The following is a 20,577-nucleotide window of genomic DNA, read 5'->3' as shown; positions in this document are numbered from 1 at the left end:
TCTCACGGATTTTGATAAATAAATACAGCCATACTTGTTGAGCAATGTTTCATTGTTGGTGAGAAATACAAAAGTAAGCTTTCTAGCTTGTAACGGCTTCTATGTAGTGCTTTTCTTTTCTTCCATGTAATCCTGGTGCGGGGGGAATGTCTAAAGTGTGGTCTGGTAGTCCTAACTTTCCAGATTGTAGCGAATATATTTCTAATGTTCTCCAAGACGGATGTCAGCAGACAATCCTTTCTGATCATAGTAAGACAGTTCACTGGTGCACGCACGTAATAAGATCCTGGATGTAATAAAGAATTGAGTTTATCTTTGGGCGAGGTTTTATAGCTTTGCGATTATACTCGCATGCGATTGAAGGTGGTGTAGAAATAATATTTATTAAACATTTTAGATATCTTTTCAGATGCGCCCGGATATTGGAGATGTTGATGGTTTTAACATCTTTTAAATTCTACTGAAATCTTGCATATTAGAGAAAGGAGATTTAATATTTTATTTATTTTATAAAGGTTATAAGTATTAGTGAAAAATATGTGGCGAAGATAGGTGAATTGAACGAAAAGAACTCCATCGCGAGGACAGATAGCTCTTACTCAGTGCATTACTGTTTATAAGATAACGTTTTGTCGGTCTTGATGATGATCTGATTGCTCACGTAAATATTTTCAGGTGTGTGTGTGTGTGTGTGTGTGTGTGTGTGTGTGTGTGTGTGTGTGTGTGTGTGTGTGTGTGTGTGTGTGTGTGTGTGTGTGTGTGTGTTTACTTTAAATTGAAAATATAATAATCAGCTATTCTTAACGCATGTGACTAATGTATCTAGTGGTAGGTAGTTATTTGATTATTTTTCTAATGTTTAGTGCAGTTTAGGATTAAATAAATTTTAGTGCATTTAATAAAAGACAACGTATAATGAATAACAACTAAGTGCTACATATCCGACCACTGTTTTGAGAATTATCAAAGTATATCAACAGACGAATTTCAATTTAAAACCTTATAAACAGTAGAGGGCGCTGCATTCTGAATAGGCTGGATATGAATCAGTGAAATAATAGCAACTAATATCTTGTTTATTTTGTAGCTTTGGTGTTGCTAATTTAGCCGTACAATCAAAACATATATCTTTACAATTTGTTTAAATAAAAGCGTAGTGGCTCAGTTTACATGGATCACTTGCATTACTGTTTATAATCTTAAAGTCAGTAAAATTCACAGTAAAGTCGCGTACAAATCGCCAGTTTACTTACAGCATAAAGATGACGTGAAGTGCATCATGCCAATGACACTGTCACAGCTTCGTTAAACTAAAACATACATAATGAATTCTTGTATAAATGTTTCATAATATTACTTACGAAACCACATTCAGATAGGTAGCGCTGCACAGTCTAGAATGAATGTGTTATCAACTTTCATTTGACAGACACATATGCAATTACCAGTCACGTGTTTCACAATCAAAGCAACTGCGTCATTCCTGCAGGGTATGTTGAATAACGCCTATCAGAAAGAATTACAAACGTGTGCACTCTACTTTAAATATTGAGGAGTAGAAAAGGTACGTTGTATTAATAAAACAATTGACATTTACTGTACAGTAATATTTATGTAAATTAGTTGTTGTTATTTCTCTGCGAGGTCCTTAAAAACTATAGTAAAACGCTCATAGCTATGTTTAACATCTAGGTTTGATAATAACAAAAAAAATGGAGTTCTTTATTTAGCTCCGTACGGAATATTAAAAAAAACGCGTACAAGAATATTTTTAAATAATATTATTTAAATTAATTAATAAATTAATTATAATCATTATAATTATTATAATAAATTAATTAAATTAATTAATTAATTAATTAAAAAAATAATATTTTTCGGACAGCTAATGTCCGAAAAAGAATAAGTTCATGTAGCACAAAAGAATGAAGTATTGTTTTAGGTCCGCATTTTATCAAGTACACATACTGATTATGTTAATAACGCAAAAGGAATTTTATTAATAAAACTGCACATCAAAGAAATCTCATTGAGTTTCAAGGCCAGTAAGCAGAAATGCCTTTGATATTTGCTATTAATTCACTAAGAAAAGCTATGTGTTTATAGAGAGCTTTAATAGTGTCATCGCAATGATTCAGAAGCAGTCCCTGTTTTCTGATGCAGGGAAAACTAGATATTTCATATGTTAAAAAAACGACACACTAATTAATGCCACAATGTTTTTGCTGGTAAAGGTAACACAAAGATAACAAAAACTAATGCGATCATTCGAGTAAAATGTTCAAGAGATTAGAATGCACTTACAGAAGCTGACCCCAAAGAGAAGTATCGAAAAAATACTTCGTGAGAGTGTGTTTAATATTCTCATAATTATCACATTCCAAATATATGACCACAGGGAATACTGGATACTAGGCACAGGATATCACTACCAGGTTAAGTTATTAGTAGCCTCCTATTAACAATATTCTTATAGTATGGCAGATTTCCAATATGGTCACATCTGGAAATTCAATATGAAAATCATCAACTCTCAAATCCTAATCTACCTTGAAGGTACCAGGCTATTAAACGACCACCAGTACGGATTCCGCCAAAGCCGTTCAACAGGAGATCTACTCTCATACATCACCCATCACTGGACAAACGCTATGGAGAAATTCGATGAATCCCAAGCAGTTGCACTCGATATCTCTAAAGCCTTTGACCGAGTCTGGCACAAAAGTAAAGAAAACTCCCATCATTTGGATTGCCTCAGGGATGGATTGCCAGCTTCCTGGCTGGACGCACACTATGTGTGATGGTAGACGGCTCCCTATCCTCTCACTATCCAACTAATGCCGGGGTCCCTCAAGGCTCAGTTCTCTCACCGACCCTCTTCCTTCTACATATCAATGACCTACTTCAGCTGACCTCTAACCCAATACACAGTTTTTCAGATCACAACACACTACGTTCCTCCCGTTGATTTGACAAACCCTACCCTACACAACTCACTTCAATCCACAGAACATCAACCACCACTGCCCTTAATTCCGACCTCCAAGCCATCCTCCGATGGGGTTCAGACAACCTTGTGAACTTCAACGGTAGTAAAACCCAGTTCTCTCTTATTTCTCACAAAAAAGAGCCATTTTTCCAAGCAATGTTTTCGATAACAGTCAAATTCACAGACAAGACGAAATTTCTCTTCTCGGAATTACCTTGACATCAAGCCTCTCCTGGCATAAACACATCACAACCACTGCATCCTCAGCTTCCAAAAAACTAGGTTTTCTCTTTCGCTCAAGACGCTACTTCACCTCAAAACAACTATTAACACTATACAAGTCACAAATCCGCCCAGCTCTCGAATACTGCTCTCACATCTGGAGTGGGGCTCCAAAAAGCTCCCTCAAAATGCTTGACTCAATACAGAGGAAAGCAATTAGACTAATAAATGACCATCTCTCACCAACTCGCTCCCCCTACTTTCACATAGACGCTTGGTCTCTGCAATCTGTATATTCTATAAATACTTTCACGGGAAAGGCTCATCCGAAACAGCATCAATAATTCCCCCACTCTGTACTAAGCCCATTGGAACACAACATCCTTTTACAGCACACCTCTCGAAACCCACAGAACAAGTTTCTTCTCCTCCTCATTCATCCTTGCTACTGCAGTACTGTGGAACTGTCTTCCCCCTGACGTATTTCCCAAATATACAGGCGTTCAAATCAAATGTAAAAAAGTTTCTCCTTTCACAACCCATCACCCATATACGGTACTAACGTACTATAGGTTGACCAGCCAACCTCCTGTATATGGGCCCAACATTTAAAAAAAAACTTTAAAATATCAATGTTTCTAAGGTGCTGTTAACTGCATCAATCCATCTAAACCTGCGTCGTCCTCTGGGTACTTTATCTTGGATATCCTGCACCCCGCATCGATATTGCTAGCCTTTCCTGTGTAAGTGAACAAGCCATCTGAGATTAGCTATAACTAACATATTATGATTGGTAATAATGTCAAATTCATTTCTAATATCTTACTTTTTTCTAGTGATTCTGTCGTTGATGTCATCTATCTCAAACTCCTATTTGTTTTTCAGAATTCTCGTATCTGTATTCTCTAGTCTTTGATCCGACTAGAGGAGAGTATTACGTTTTTTTTTGTCTTCTAACCAAATCCTCATCCATACGTTAAACATCGTTTGAACTGTGTCATGTATAATTCTAGTTTAGTAGTTATTTGTCTAAAATTTAGGAAAAAGACGGCAGGAAAAATACATCGTCATTTATACCAAACGTGTTACAGCAGTTATTTGATTTAGATAAAAAAGGAGGACTTTTTGTCTCTTTCTTTCTTAATATGATTCATATGATTCGAAATACCTCGTTGTATACCAGTGAACAAGACAAGCAGCTGCACTCACATAAACACCTAAATGGCAAATTCTTTGATATTCGTGTTATCAAAAGAGAGAGAGAGAGAGAGAGAGAGAGAGAGAGAGAGACCAGAGTTCAAGGTGAAATGGTAATCCTGTTCAAGGACCGTCTAACTCAGTGTTTACACCTCTTGAGATTATATCAAAACATTTGGCTTCAACTCACAGTCTATGTAAGTCTCATATCTTCAATGAAATGCTGGGACTAACATGGTTTCCTCTCGTTTTGACACGTGCCTGAAACCCGAGAAAGCACTCGTTGATGTTTTTATAGATACGAAATGGAGTACTGGTAGAGCGCTAGGAATCTCATAAATAATGCCTTATCATTTATCTTGATTTGTTGTTATTAATTCCTCCTATTTACATTTAAATGTTAATTGCTCATATATTTTTCTGGGTGGTTTGTCCGGCGGGATGAAAAGATTTGCCACCACCTCGGATAATCTCGGATAGGAGGCAATTTTTGTACTTGTTGCAAATATGCTGCAGGTACTCAAACTTGTGTGTTTGCAAGTATCAATAAATGAATACTGATAAGTATATTTATATTTCTTTTATCAGTATTTTTAAGCCTAGACTCTCTTCATTGCATAAACATATCACAAATATCACGAATGAGCAGCAAACAACGAACGAACAATGCGTTGGATTAACTTATATCGAATGCTAATAAACTTCATTTGCTCTTCAGTTTTTGCTCCAATCAATTTCAGTTTTGCTTAATCCAACGAACAATGCGTTGGATTAACTTATATCGAATGCTAATAAACTTCATTTGCTCTTCAGTTTTTGCTCTTGTGTGTAATATTACTATATTTTTATTTAGGCTCAATGACCTGTCACAGGTAAACACCGCCACTTATATGCACTTTGTTGACAACGGAATTTTGAATAACGCGTAATTTTAATTACATTTGTAGTACCGAGCAGAACCGCCTTTAACTTTGGTCTGAATGACAGCAACTACCCTTCGGGGCATGCTTTCAATCAATTTCTTATACGTCGCAACAGCAATATTCTTCCATTCTTCGCACAAAGCTACCCCCTCCCCCCCAATGAGATACTGATTGGCGGCCGCTGTGATCTGGACCGAATTTGGCTTTATAATTCGTCCCAAACATGTTCCATTTGGTTGAGGTATGGATTCTGAACAGGCCAGTCGAACACTTCAACATTGTTTGGAAACCAATCTCGGACACGCAGTGTAGTATGGCATGGAACATTGTCGTGCTAAAACATCCAAGAAAAACTGTCCAGATTACTTCCACAACATGGAAAGCATGATGTTGTCTAGGATATCGAGATAGCCATCAGAAGTCATAGTTTTTGGCACGCCACCAATGAACCAAATCCAATCCAACTGAAACATCCCCATACCATTACCGAGCCTCTACCCGAACTTGACAGTTGGAATGATGAATTCCTGCTGTAACTTCATCATTCTAATTCCCTGGTAATCTCCATATCCAAACACGGCCATCAGAGTGAAACATTTGGAAGCTTGATTCATTGTACTACAGAATCCTTTTCCAATCATCTACGGTCCAGGAATGATGTGAAAGACACCAGTCCAAAAAAACATTTGGAGTTGAGGGGGCGTGATGTGTGGCTTGCTGACAGCATCTCTGATGTCGTAACCTAAGGCACGCAACTCTTTGCGGACAGGTTCGTTTTGACAGATATCCCTGCAGCATTTTCCAGGTTGACCGAAGTCCGTCGTTGATGACGTGCAGGTTGCCCGAACATTCCGTGACAGAGCTCGTCTATCTTTTTCAGTGATTGTTCGGTGGCCTCTCTGGCCGTTCTCTTGCTGTGGTAGCATCACCGACTTTCCATCTACGGATGACATAAGCAACGATGGATTTCGGTATACTGAAACAGGTAGAAATGTCACGGACAGAAAGCCCACTGATGTGACACCCAACTACCGTTCCACGTTGGAAGTCTGTCAAATCAGCTGAACGTGGCAACTTGTCAGCGAGTAATAACAGTGCAAAACGTGCAGCACATCCCACATTTTATTACCACCCTTACGCATATATATATATATATATATATATATGTGTGTGTGTGTGTGTGTGTGTGTAGAAAGTCTTTTAGCTTGGGTACAATATAAGTTAAAGATACCAAGCTATTTTAAACCTGGTTTTACTCCATTTTCCAAGAAAGCCAACAGACAAATAAGTCAAGTTTGCGCCTGCACGTAGTGTAAGTCTAAGTGACCCGCAAAGTAGTGCAAGTCTAGGCAACTCGTGGTAAAGGTGGAATAAGCTCTGATCACTATTCTTAATATTTACTCTTAATGCAAAGCCCATCTCCTTGAGGAGATGTATGATGCCATGCATTAAAGGCAAGGGGACTACTACTCAAACCAGTTTCGACCTTTATTGAGGTCTCATCAGTGGGAGCCAGGCTTAGAAATACTAAGGTTAAGTAATACAGAGCTTATAAGTATTTTACCAAAACATGTTACCATAAGGTTCTTTGATCTTATTAAATAAGAATCTCAGGAAGAGAGATAGATGTAGAAAGTTTTTTGCTTACTTGGGAAATGGAGTAAAACCAGGTTTAAAATAGCTTGGTATCTTTAACATATCCAGTAATATTATATATATCCAGGGGAAAAACTCCGTTTGCCCATGCCAGAGATCGACTAACTCAGGAACTGGCCAAACAAGGGCTTAGAATAAGTTCCTCCAGTCTGCAACTAGATTTGATTGAACGTATGTATCTTCCATCGGGCACTCAAGCGGTTTGGCGTGCAATCTTCCACTTCCACTGAATATCAGTAAACAAAACAACTCTCTGTAGATAGACAGATAGTCGGCAATAAAAACATTGATATTCGTGGTATCAGAGATAGCATAGTTCAAGGTGATATCCTAATCTTGTTCAAGCCCATCAAACTACATTCTGAGTTGATAAATGCCGCATATTTCTAAAGAGATGCCAGAAATATCCCCGTCTTCCTTCACATTTTCTATCCCTGACTACCCCTCCAAAATAATAGTTTCACAGTTTTTAGTCTTGAAGGTAAAATAATCGAAGACATTGTAGAAATGTATCTATGATTTATTATTATTTTTAACATGGAAAAGTTCATGTTTGAAGAAATAATGTCCAGACATTTCGTCCACTGAAATTTAGTTCATTTTCTACAGTTCTGCTTTTCAAAATGGATGTGTGTGTTTTTTGTTTAGAAAACATCAATTTCGCTTTACAGTGCAAAACGTTTAAATGTTGAAAATATACATGCGCATTGTAGCACAAACTATCGTGTCGTATATCCGTTTATTTTCCTATACAGACATATACATTTGTATTTGTTCAGTATATCTTGAGACCATTTCTTGTGACAATATATTTTCATTGCCTTAAAATATTTTTCTTTCCCATTTGCAGATGAATAACTCTGGCATAAGCATCCTTTGTACCTAACCATTTATAACACAAGTATCGATTTATAAATCTTTATAACATGAATAAAGGGTTATAAGATGACAAACCCTTTACAACGTACGTAACCCTTCATAATCCTTTATAAAATAACTTTTATAACAGTTTATGAACATAAGAAATAGTCTCGAGACATATGCATCAGACAACTGAATCAGACATACTATACTATACGATTGATTCAGTAACTACAAATGGATCGACTTGTAAAGATCCATCACGGCCAAGGATCCAGAGGAAAGATTGCTACGGTGTGGATATTTGTCATTTTATTAGTCAACTATAAAGATTTATAACATGACAAGCAATCTGGGTTATTTTTCTACTGCTTTTCAAAATCGTCGCTCCAGACGGACACTCACAATAAGCTTTTTATCGAACTCCGAAAGATACTTTGTTTTTCCCATTCTGATCGACGTTATGGAGTATTACTGAACAGTAGCATTGTTCAATAGTCACCTAGAACACGTAATGACGCATGTGACTAATTATTTTGCCTATACGCTACGTAAGTGACGTTTATGCGTACACCTGCAGAAAAGTTTCTAAGTCAGTGGCGGTATGAGTGGTAGAGCAACCTTGAAAAGACAAATTATGAGCTGTGAATGAATTTTGTCTTTTGGGTACTTGTGAATCCTTATTAATGAAGATACACTTTAATTGCCATGAAGCGATTTCTCGAAATGTAGTGAAGATTTCTTATAAACGAGCATTTATAGGATTGTGAAAAAGAAGTTGGAAGGTTTTTTGTGAGCAGCTGATTTAGACGCTACATTTATATTGTTGCGAATCCGTTAATCAATCCACATATAATCAACGATCGTCTCATGGGAGAAAGACCTTATTTTTTGCGTAATGAGTTGCTGGGTGTTATGTATTTCCATAATGGTTGTGTTCCAGTGCATTTTCCCCTCAACGTATTATCAACCATACCTATAACTTTCCAAACTGCTTCTTTGAAAATTTATCGGACATCTTATAATAAAAGCACTCGTGAAATGAGAATTAATAATACATAGTGAGACAGTTTGCAAGCTTCTAGAACGCACGAGAACTAGACTGCTTAACTAGACCACGATACGTGCACAACAACCAAGCGATGCTGCAATTGCTTGTTGCCAAATGCCGAAATCATTACAATCATCCCATATATCCGGAATTGGATTCATGTTGATGCAAACGTGATTGAGTTAAATCAAAGAATTTATTCAAACTTAGGAGGTAGAGACTACGATGCTTTGTGCTATGCTTGTTAATTGCTATGCGTCTATTCTTCTGGCCATCTTATCTGATTTGTGAGATGGAAATCTGAATTCTGGGTGGAATAACCTCTCCCAGAGTAATAGGTAGATCTCAGGTATGCTTCACACTCAATTAACAATGAACCTCCATAGGTCAGTCAGTACTCTTTGGTGGGAAATACATGGATTCGATTCTTTTCTATAATGCAACGGGCCTTATAAGGTCTTTTCAAATAAAGTGAGTTACGTGGTGTCATATACGGTGATAGAGGGTTTTTCATTCCCTCAAAAATAGGTAAACTGGCCGAAAATCACGCATATCTACAGACCAAGAACACTCTGGAGTGATGGTAGCCTGTACTGTCCCTCATCGGCTAGGAAGTAGCTATCTCGGATCTTCCAATACTTGTATCCTAGATACTCCCACATGCTTACAACAAGTAAATTAACAGGAAAAAATACATTTGTGATTTTCTGCGACAAGTCCTGGGAGTCTATTGAGTTGCTCTTATTAGGTTAGATTATTTTGGATTTACGGCCAAAGTATATTAGTCTATGAGGCCTGTGTAGTAGGTCTATTAATTACGTCTGTTCTTATGGGCGGTTTGTCTGTTTTTCACGATGAACAAACCCTACTACTTCTGTGTGAGACAATTCATAGCCTTTAATAATGAGTTGCTGTGTAATAATAATAACAATAAGACATTGAAGCACCAAAAAATGCAATAAATATAGATTTGTATTTTTATCCCATTTTTTTGCACCAACCAACTGAAAACTTGGTAATAAGTTACCTGTTAATTCTTTATATTACTTTATTTGTCAGTAAGGCCTTCAATAATTTTATATACTTTGAGCTGTTTAGCCTCATTTCAGTCCTAGTTGGACACCCAGACCAACGTATATTCCTTAAATCCTCATTTAAATAATATAATTTTATTGAGCTTGTTGTAGCATCCTATTTTATTTTTATTTCAGGATATGTCGAAAACTGTGAAAAAGACAGAACTCGCGGAAGACTGGGGTCAATACTTTCAGGGAGATTCATTCGATGCAGTAGGATATGCAGAGTTGATTGAAAAATCATATGCTGTAGCATATGAAACTTTCTTTATCCCATATATCCATAAATTAATCAACAGCAGTGAGTATTGTATATCCATTTTGATTTGAGCATTATTATCTTAGTAATTAAATTTCATTTACTAATTAAGATATTTTATGGATCAGTGTTTTTCAGGTGTATTTAAGGTATATTATGATGTTACTAGTCATGAGTAAAATTAAATGTCGCCAGTACTAGAAGCAGTTGGCTACACCATACTCACTGTTGCAGCATTCGAAATGGCGCCTCTTCTGACAGTGCCATGATAGAAGCTTCGTGGATGATCCCATATGAACCATGGAAATCATTAGCAACATCCATAAAATCATACTCAGAATCCATGAAAAGAATATTGGGGTGTATGAAATTGTTAGCCCAGATTTTCTGATCGTTAAAGTTAGTTTTCTTATGTATTAACTGCTCATACCAGGCTTATTATCTGGGCTATAATAATTTCCTCCTCTCTTATGTAGGGTACAGTTGGTAATAAATGCTACTTGCGATAACATTTTGAGATTCTGAATATCGCACTGCATTGTTTCTACTTCTAATGTGGATAAAGACAGGAGCAATGTTATTTTTAGAATGCTATATCGATTAGTGCTGTGTTGCCATCTGACCGAAAATATATGGAACAGCATTAAGCATTCATGTTTCATTTATATATTCCATTAAGTTGTAACATTACAATTTGCCAAATAAAAAAGCAATGTCACCTGTTTATCTCCTCATAAATAAAAGCCGAAAAACTAGATTAGCTCTACTATCACATTCTTGAATCCTAAATGCCAATTATATCAAGTACCTTTCTAATAATCCTCATTTTTAATATTAAACTGCCATTGATATCATATCTTCACTCCATTAATCTTTCTCAGGACTCTCATATATACGGTGTCTAGTCTTTGGTCATGCGTTTTATTTCTAACCCAGTTCTCAGACCCATAAGTTGAAATTGCTTTGAACACTGTCTTGTATACTTCTAGTTTATTCTCTAGTTTAGACATTATACCGTAGGTTCTCTATTGCGAACACAATTGATGTTTTTCATATTTCTGCCCATTTTAATAGTTTAGTTTTCGTATTACTCATGTTCGTATTATATGTATGACAGCAACTAATTTTAAGAATTTCGAAGAGCGATTCAAGAGAATCCCATCTTACCAACATAACACATTCTTTGAAATGTGCGCTTAGACTAAATTTATTTATTTATTTATTTAACACTACACACTCATCGAAGAAAACGAAACAAAATGATCTGAATAACAAAGACAGCCATGTGCATGGAGGGCGTCAGTGACACGAAAGAATCATAATTTAACACTAGTTGTTCTCAACTAGTGTTAAATTGTCCTCGATAATGGTAGAGAAACGTGGGCTTCTATATAATTAATGTGAGCTAGTAAATTATTTATTTGTATTCCATGCCTACGTAGTTTTATCTTCCAGAAAGTTCGACATGAATAACAACAGTGGACATAATGTGAAAACATATTCTTTCCATATCCAGGTATGTACCAATTAAATGGTACACCACCTCAGAGGAGAGTACTGCATATTTGGCCAAAATTCAGATCGTATTTATCGCATTCCTTACACGTTATGTGGTGATCTCTTTCCGATATTCAGGATATTAAACTATATGATTAATCGTATATTTTAATATCATATATTAAAATATATGATTAATTATTTTAAGCATTAATCTGTTTTATCAATCGTTTATGTTTATTAATTTAATACTCGAACTCTCAATTATCAAAACTTACCACTTTAACTGTTGATCGCCAACAGCGTCTAATTTTCGCCCTTCAGCGAACGGGTCATCATAACTCCTCGGTAATCGAGCAACTGCTGATCGTTCTCCATATATGTTTAGCTTTTAACTTGCACTACTTCCTTCATTCTCTCTACTTGTTCTTTGAATCAACCTTCCCCGTACCATTTTTTCCCGATGAATGTCGCCTTCAGCTTTTCAGGACACTTTTTTTCTCCTTAACTTCTTGCTCATGCACGGCATTGTCATGATACGGGTCTTGTAAATTCTCGTTGCCGGGATTGACCAACACCCGAATATTCTCATACTCCAGTAGTCAATGTAAATTGTGCAAAGTCCTCATTCTGTTCACAATAGAGATGATAATAATAGTCCGGCATAACACTGATAGACCTAATGTTTGGAAAATTATCACATTTCGTATTCAAAGCAGAGTTTTCCCAGAATTATCTAAACCTATCTGCAGCCACACCAATTGTATATCATGTATTAATTCAAAGAGTTATTTTCAAACTTCATTAATTAAATATTAATAAGATATTTAATTAATTAATTAAATATCTTATTAATTTATTATCTATTTAATCTTATTAAATATATTATTAATTAAATATCTTGTTGTTTTTTTGTTTTTCTCTTTTACAAACTAGAGCGATTTACGGGATCTAAGCTGCTTGAAATAGGATGCGGTCCAATGATATATGGATTGATATCAGCTAGTGCTCGATTCTCTTACATGATCACTGGTGATTACTCGGATTGCAACCAGAAGATGGTGAAGAAGTGGCTAAATAAAGAACCAGGAAGTCTGGATTACTCGCTATATCTGGAGACTGCTGCTAAATTAGAAGGCTACAGGTAAAATGTACTGAATATAATTAACACACACACACACACACGAACGCACGCACGCACGCACGCACGTACACACACACACACACACGCGCGCGCGCACACACACACAAATTAGACCATTAATGATTTTTTTAAGTATATACGATCAAAGGTTCTAGGTTTTAGATTTGTTGCAGTACGTGCAGATATCAGTCTGCTTTGGTTCTTTTAGTCTCATAAAGGAGGTTTCGTGAAAAAGTTGGACGATACACGTGGTTGTGAAGAGGCGGATGCAGGTAGGTTGGTTAAATTCAGTGACATCAGCGAGCGATACATTTTCCTGTAGTTAGTAGATATTAAAGGTGAAAATATGTTACGTGATTGATTGCAAAGCAATACCTGTGAAATTGTAGGGATTTAGATGCACTGCTTTATAAAGTCTGGAAAGGTTTTTTGTGACTGCTAATTTCACTTTGTAGTGCGGTGATTTCGCTTTGGTATTAGTGTATTGGTAGAAACTTAAGAGCTTAGTTTATTAGAATATCCTCAACGGGTCTGATCCTACTCAGTTCCATATAGGGAAGAGATGTTGTTCAATTGTGGGTTGTGTTTCTATTTGTGAATAAAACCTGTATAGCACATCTAGTATAGGTGTGATTCTTTTACTGTGTAATGGATAACAGCTGGATAAAAGCTTTGCGGTTGGAGAAGGCATTGGTGAGTTGTTTATTCTGAGGACTGTGAATGAGAGAAGACTTCTGATAGCTTTTTTAAGAATACATTCCAAAGTAGAAGAATAGATGTATTTCACATGCAGATTCTTGAGGAAGAAGATGATTCAGAAGGACAACATTATGCTGATATTGAGACTAAGTCACCACGAGATTCATAAGTCACCCCGAAATCATAAAGTTTAACAGAAGTGGTTAAGTGACGGAGCAGTCCGATACCTTGTTATATTAATACTTAATTCAGCAAGGTATCGGACTACTCCGTCATTCTGATTCTCACAATTTATTGTCCAATCTTCTAGCTGTTTCTGCTATATTATGCGGAAGAAAGGATAAGCGGATAGCTACAACATAAAGTGATGGATTGAAACGCTTTATCTCAACAATGCAAACCTAAAGGAAATGCACAAATAATCCTGAGCAAGTTTTTCTATCCCTCTTTTAACTTTTTTTGACAATCAGAATAGTAAGTGAAGAATGATGGGCAACTCTGAACATTGTTCATTATTTACCTAACAACTTGATGGGCACTTGCAACAAGATGACGTCCATGTCCCGAGACATGTGTTCTTTTAGAAGCGATTTCAGAAATATGATAAGGACTTTGCAATGAACACATACTAATTCCATTCACTGTGTTTCGAGAAGATCGTGGTGTAAACATGAAACAAATTCAGTAACCATAAAATTTGCACTTGCTTACTTCCTTGCTTATTTATCTTCAAATAACGGAACATGGATATGAATCTGAAACATTTCACGCTAATGGACCTAAATTATTCAAATCCTTATATTATAAACTGAATTTTATACGATCTTTTGGTTGTTTCTTAAACTTAAGAAGCACCACAAGAGTGTCCGTTTTGGGGAGAGAATGGATTTTTTCCATAGAGGTGGAAAAATGATTTCGAAATTACCATGGAGAATTTTACTACGACGGCTTTGGGTGACTGCTTACGTGGAAATGAAAATGCATTTGAAGGAAAAGGGAAAGAGAGAGAGAGAGAGAGAGAGAGAGAGATGAGATCATGTTGAGAAATAGTAATGAAAATGAATTAGGTTACCATAAATGAATAATCCACAATCAAAATAAAAGTTTGAAAGAATAAAAAACCAGATGCTGATACATGGGGATATCTCCGTGAAATCGGCTACCCAACCATTATCACGATTAAATTACAATCATCCTATAAAGGAAGGGTTTAGTGTAATTTCGTATTATCATACATCTGAAACGTGCAAACATTTAGTTTTGGAAGTTATCATTATAGTTAGGAAAGTAGAGAAAGTATTCTAAGTTTCTGACGATTTACATTATTGTAGAGGAGTTAATATAATATATGTATAAGCAAAACTTCCTGTGGTTTCCGATCTTATAGTTTATAGAACTGTTTTCAAAAAGATTGATTCCTATAACAGACAATATTTTTGATATTAGTGCAGTCATTCCTCAACTTACGAGGTATGCAATTACGATCAATCGTACTTACGACTGCCATCCCATTTATCCGTTCTGCGAATACCCTCCCTTTCTTGTAAACCATGGACCAGGATGTTCTGGCTGTCGTTAATGCATATTAAAGATATACCTTTGCTAAGGCTATTGCTGCTACTGAGGATAGCACAGTCTATTAAGGGTTTTCTCACCATCAAAGACTTTTGGAAGAAACACATTTCTTGCATATGCAGTAAGGAGTCGAGTGATCTCAGAGGGTATGAATGAGGATGGGAAAAAACTGCCGAAAATATACGTTCATGCATTTACAGAATCCGACAAACAGAGTGGGTTATATTCCATTATTTCGCTATAAAGAAGGATAAAATTAATTAAAAATATAACTAAATATATCTAATCATTGGATCTGTTTAAGTTAGGAGAGTGAAGTAAACTTTCACATGTTTCCACGAGGAACCAACTTTTGTGAAGAACTTTATTCTTATTTCAATGAACTCTCTATCTAGTGCTGATGGCATGCTCCGCAAGTCCAGACTTTTCAGGTTTAAGGTGTTGAATATATGACTTGTGTTCAATACCTTGAACCTGAACAGTCTGGTCTTGCACAGCATGCCCTCTGACATAGAGAATATAAATAGTAATGTTGTGTTCCTATGCATTTCTATTCCATTTCTATTCCCTGTGTCAGAGGTACACCAGAAAATATACCTAAGTACTGATGAAACAGGGCCTTTGAACGACTTTCAAACCTCATGTTATACTAGCAACTCTGATCCGCTCGCCTAAGAATAAACTACACCCTGTAGCACACTCTGCAGTGTATGAAGTTCCCTGTGACTGTGATCTGGCCTACTACGGGCAAACAGGAAGATCAGTTAACATCCGCCTGGAAGAACATGAAAATACATTAAGCACTCTTACTATGGCAAGTGAGGATTGGCAGACGACGCTTTGGACACTCTTAAGAACAACTCCCACATAGCTGTAATGTTTTTATTTACAACATTAGAGGGCGCCACTCCTTCACGTAAGATTAGATGGAAGAAAACGAATGTGCTATTTAGAAGTCGTACAGATTATTGTTTGAGTCAGCCATGGCTTTGAAGAATTCCCCCAGCCTGAACAAACATGGTTGCATTAATTTGCCAAATATTTGAAAGACTGTTATCTTAAGAACAACTCCCACATAGCTGTAATGTTTTTTACACCATTAGAGGGCGCCAAAATACGACATCAGATCTTTTGTCCATTACAATTGTATTATTTCGCTTACTCACTGTCGCATATACTAGCTATGTTGTACTCTGACGATACTGATTTGAAATTCAGTGAAATATAAGCAGTTAATAAAACATCTTTTGATAAAATTATTTGGTGTTTGTTAATACCGTTCAAAATAAGTCATGAATAACCGTCAACCCGTAAGCTTATCTGTTAGATTTACGACGGCATGATCGGAACCGAACCTATCCTATGCCGAGAACTGACTGTTTACTTATATTTTTTCTTCTACAGTTGTTATATTGATGCTTGATCCTACCAGTTTTCTAACAACTTTCAATGTTTGTTTGTATTTTCAGTGATGTCAAAAAAGGGGTGAAAGCCATTGAAGATCGCATAAGGCGTCATGTAAAAGCTGTCGTATTTTGCGACGCCATTGCTGATAATATTATACCCGAAGAATACATTCAAGAGTATGATATGCTCGTCTCTTTAGGGTGTTTAGAAGCAGCATGTCGTAATTACGAAGCTTATGACAAGGCCTTGAGAAATTTTGCATCACTATTGCGCAAAGGAGGTGGTCTGCTATTGGCTGGTTCGTTTAACGGTACCGAATGGGAATCATCAGGGAAAAAGTACCCTTGTTTACGTTTAACAAAGGAAATTGTGGAAAATTCATTGAAGAAAGCTGGATTTAAAATTCTAGACTCTGCAACTTATAAGCGAGTGGATACTGATTTGGGATTTGAAAATTCGGGAGCATTGTATATTTTTACCGCCGAGAAGGAGTAATTAGAACAAAATATAGTGCTTTAATAATTTGTGATCTAAATGCCATTTATGTTAACTGAATTTTGTATGAAAATCCTAAATAAAGGAGGTAAATACATAGATGACTGTAATTTCTTTTTTCATTATATGTATATTTTTAGAGATAAAAGGAGCATTCTAAGGATGGTTACAAATACACAAACTTTTATCTCTCTCTCTCTCTCTCTCTCTCTTTCTCCCAGTAAAAGTAGTGATTTAAGTCAATGGTCAGTATTATTTTCGAGCATCGCTTCCATGACAATATTTGAGTGCCCATAAGTAATAGACTGATTGGCAAGTTTGGTTTATTTGGATACACGTCCGAAGCAATTTAAGATCTATGAGGTCTCTTTTAACATGTTCCATTCAATTGTATTGATAACTCTTTTTATTCTCTGTTATTAGTTCTGTTGAAGTCTTTCCTTATGTCGTCATTTCTTCGTGTGTTGATTTACTTTAGTCACGTGATTAAAACCCCGAGTTTCCGAGGGGAAAAAACTACTTACTCATGCCATATAGAAACTAATTATTAAATAGGGTCTATGAGTTTTTCGAAACGATCCCTTCCTTTTTTAAAGAAAAAGTGCAAGAAGTGAGCTCAGAAAGTTATACGAAATCGTAGCAAGCTAATTTTAGAAATATCCATACGGGGGAATTGAAACCTTCAACATTTGCTTTAATGAAACAGTCTCTTTTATTCAGATATTAACAACATCACCAATGGTGGGTAATGCTCGAGGTGCAGTGTAGGTGGATTGAGAAAATGCATGTGATGAATCACTAATGAACTGGTGGGCCACAACGTGCAGGAAATCCACTGTTTAATTTCCACATTTTCGATAGAATTCAGATGGCTGAATATTATGTTCCTTTTTTAGAAGAGACTGAAATATAGGGTTCTCAGGATTGTTTTGGTCGATTTACAACCATGATTACAGTTTACAGACAGAATTGACTATATGGCCAGTCTGTCTGTCTGTAAATTGCATATGTTACCGTTCCAGCTTGCGTTAGTATTACTAACAACTCGAGTTACCGAAAAGAAACACTCCATCTCCGTATGGGACTGCTAACTCACCATCAGCTGAAAAGTCCTTAGAAATGTGGGATTCGTACCCATGTCTTTTAATCCAAGTTGCATTTTCAGTACATATTAAGATTCGGAGGCATTACTCAATGTAATGCAGATACCGAGTGTATGAATAGATTGTAAATGCCATAAACGATGTTTGGTTATCCTGATGGTGAGATACCATGAGGATCAGAAGACTTGTTAGTATTCAATCTGTTCAGATCATTTCAGACATCTTTCTGGAAAAGACCCCTTGCGCAGCACACCAGTAAGAGCAAAGATCTCTTTCTAGTGTGCTGGGCAAGAGGAAGTCGTCTTCTCATATGTGTCAAAGGAAGAGGTCTGTGTTAACTTTGGTGAGTAGACTTGAATTTAGCCTATCTTCGGGCAGCCTAGCACAGAGGATGCAAGCGGCATTACCATTGAACTACATAGGCCTTAGATACCTGAATGGGAAAGGTTTACTTATTTATTCATTCGAATGGCATGAATAGCAAAACATGCAGTGCAATACACTGTCACTTTAAAAACCTATAAAATTAAAAGTCAAAAGTCATTTTAAAAACCAATAAAATTAAATGGTTGCATCCATATTGGTCAGATAGTTCATAGCTTTGGCTGTAGCACTTAAAAAGTCCAATTTGTCTCCTGAATATGCTCTGAGATAACACTGAGCTACAATATGGTCCACAGTTTGTCTTTGAGCTCCACAATCACAATGCGAGGATGGTCGCTTACCCCATTTAAAAAGCATGTCCGCACATACACCATGACCAGTTCGTATTGTATTAAGCTGAGTCCAGGATTTTCGTGGGAGGAGTGAGCAAGCATCAAAACTTTCTTGTAATTCTTTGAGAGAAAATTTTGTGATGTCATCTGTCTGGCTCTCCCACTGTTCTTGCCACGGCTTCAGGTCAAAGTTAGATTGTAGTAATAGTAGTTCGACTAATTGTAGTGGTGGATGTCTTGATCTCAAATCCTTTAATTTCAGTATACAGTAATAACAGGATATCTTCATGGGAAAGGTAAAAGTACGGAAGGATAGAAGTTGCACTTTCGCAAGGATCTAAAAGCTCTGGAATCCACTGTCATTTGGTGGAAAACTCTTTTCTACACTCGATCTTTACAAACTGAATTCAATTATCTTTTTTTATTTTATTTTGCAGCTCTTTTTCTGTAGCGTACGTTAATTGAGGAAACTTTAGCTTGTGATACGTCAATTTTTTTTTCTGAATTGTGTTGGTACATTTATCTGAAAAACAAGATAATGGTAGTGAGTTTTTGATTGTAACAAGAGACGACCCCTCTTTTCCACCGTGAAATTCTACTTCCTCCCACATTATTTCAGTAATTCATGTAGGTAGGTATCTGTATTAAGAAAGTGGAAATGGTCGTAAAAACAAACAAACAAACACACATGGAAAGAAACTGTGATTCCTTAAAACATAGTATACAGCAATAGCAGGATATCTTTTCTGCTGGCAAATTTTGCTTGAAATATAAACTGCATCATTACAACCCATTACAATGACCAGTATGGCTTCATCAGGAAAAATGAAACAACTCTTTTCGATTGTGATTTTCTACTGAAGACGACTTATTCAATGCCTTCAATAAATCACAATACATCTGTTGTTGGTAGACGTGTACTGTTTGTACACATCTGAACAAACAGAATACATCCAAGTAAACACGCGTACAGCGAAATAAACTACACATCCTGGTCACCTAATTAGAAAAGTTTATGCAGATATACGTAAGCGTCGCTTGCGCAGCATATATGCAAAATACTTGGTCGCGTGCGTCACCACGTGTTCTAGGCAACTACATAATAATTGAAGAGGATAGTTATTGGCATTTGCTTAACTATATGGAAACCACTGATTTCTGTAAAGATCGGTACATTCATCTACAGTGGTGTTAATAATATAGTGACTGAGTATTGGAAGACTGGAAAATATCATGTTGTCCATCCTAGAATGTTGACAATTTATCCACCAGTTGTTGGTTGCTTCATAGGAGACAATGCAACTATATGTCGCGCAAGATTGTTTCAGTATTGGTTCAGAGGATATAACAACCACTTCCACTTTCTTCTCTGGCTACTACAAAGCCCAGATCTGAACCTCATTAAGAATGTATGAGACATGATAGAAAACGTGATCCGGGGGAAAAGTCCTGTTCCGTAAATTCTGAGCCAGTTAAAGTACTGTCTGGTAAACGCCTGGTAAGTTGTAGACGTAGATGCAATCCAACACCTTGTGGAATCTATGCCAGACCATATATGTGCTGCAATTCGGCCAACATCAGGCTACATCATACAAAGAGATTTCATGATAACGTAAAATATCTCTAAAAGTATATAATAAGAAACTTAGTAAAGAAATTCTGATAAGTTTATTTCAAATTTCAATTGATTAATCTTAAGGGGTTTTT

The 20,577-nt window shown here is 36.4% G+C and overlaps 1 protein-coding gene across 1 annotated transcript; it reads left to right on the top strand.

The window, feature by feature from the left end:
* Nucleotides 1-1,445: 1,445 nt before the first annotated feature.
* Nucleotides 1,446-17,152, top strand: LOC150093253 (indolethylamine N-methyltransferase-like). Its single transcript, XM_090413980.1, has 4 exons — nt 1,446-1,564; nt 10,111-10,276; nt 12,668-12,875; nt 16,619-17,152. The coding sequence occupies exons 2-4, from the start codon at nt 10,114-10,116 to the stop codon at nt 17,049-17,051; spliced, it is 804 nt and encodes a 267-aa protein (XP_090270106.1). The 5' UTR covers nt 1,446-1,564; nt 10,111-10,113; the 3' UTR covers nt 17,052-17,152.
* Nucleotides 17,153-20,577: the final 3,425 nt, after the last annotated feature.

The sequence above is a fragment of the Typopeltis vanoorti genome, chromosome 24 (genome assembly GCF_054136105.1).
Source record: "Typopeltis vanoorti isolate ZY-2024b chromosome 24, IOZ_Tvanoo_1.0, whole genome shotgun sequence".
In the NCBI taxonomy this organism is placed as follows: Eukaryota; Metazoa; Arthropoda; class Arachnida; order Uropygi; family Thelyphonidae; genus Typopeltis; species Typopeltis vanoorti.
Note: the sequence above shows the minus strand (reverse complement) of the source record. Positions and strands in the feature narration are given on the sequence as shown.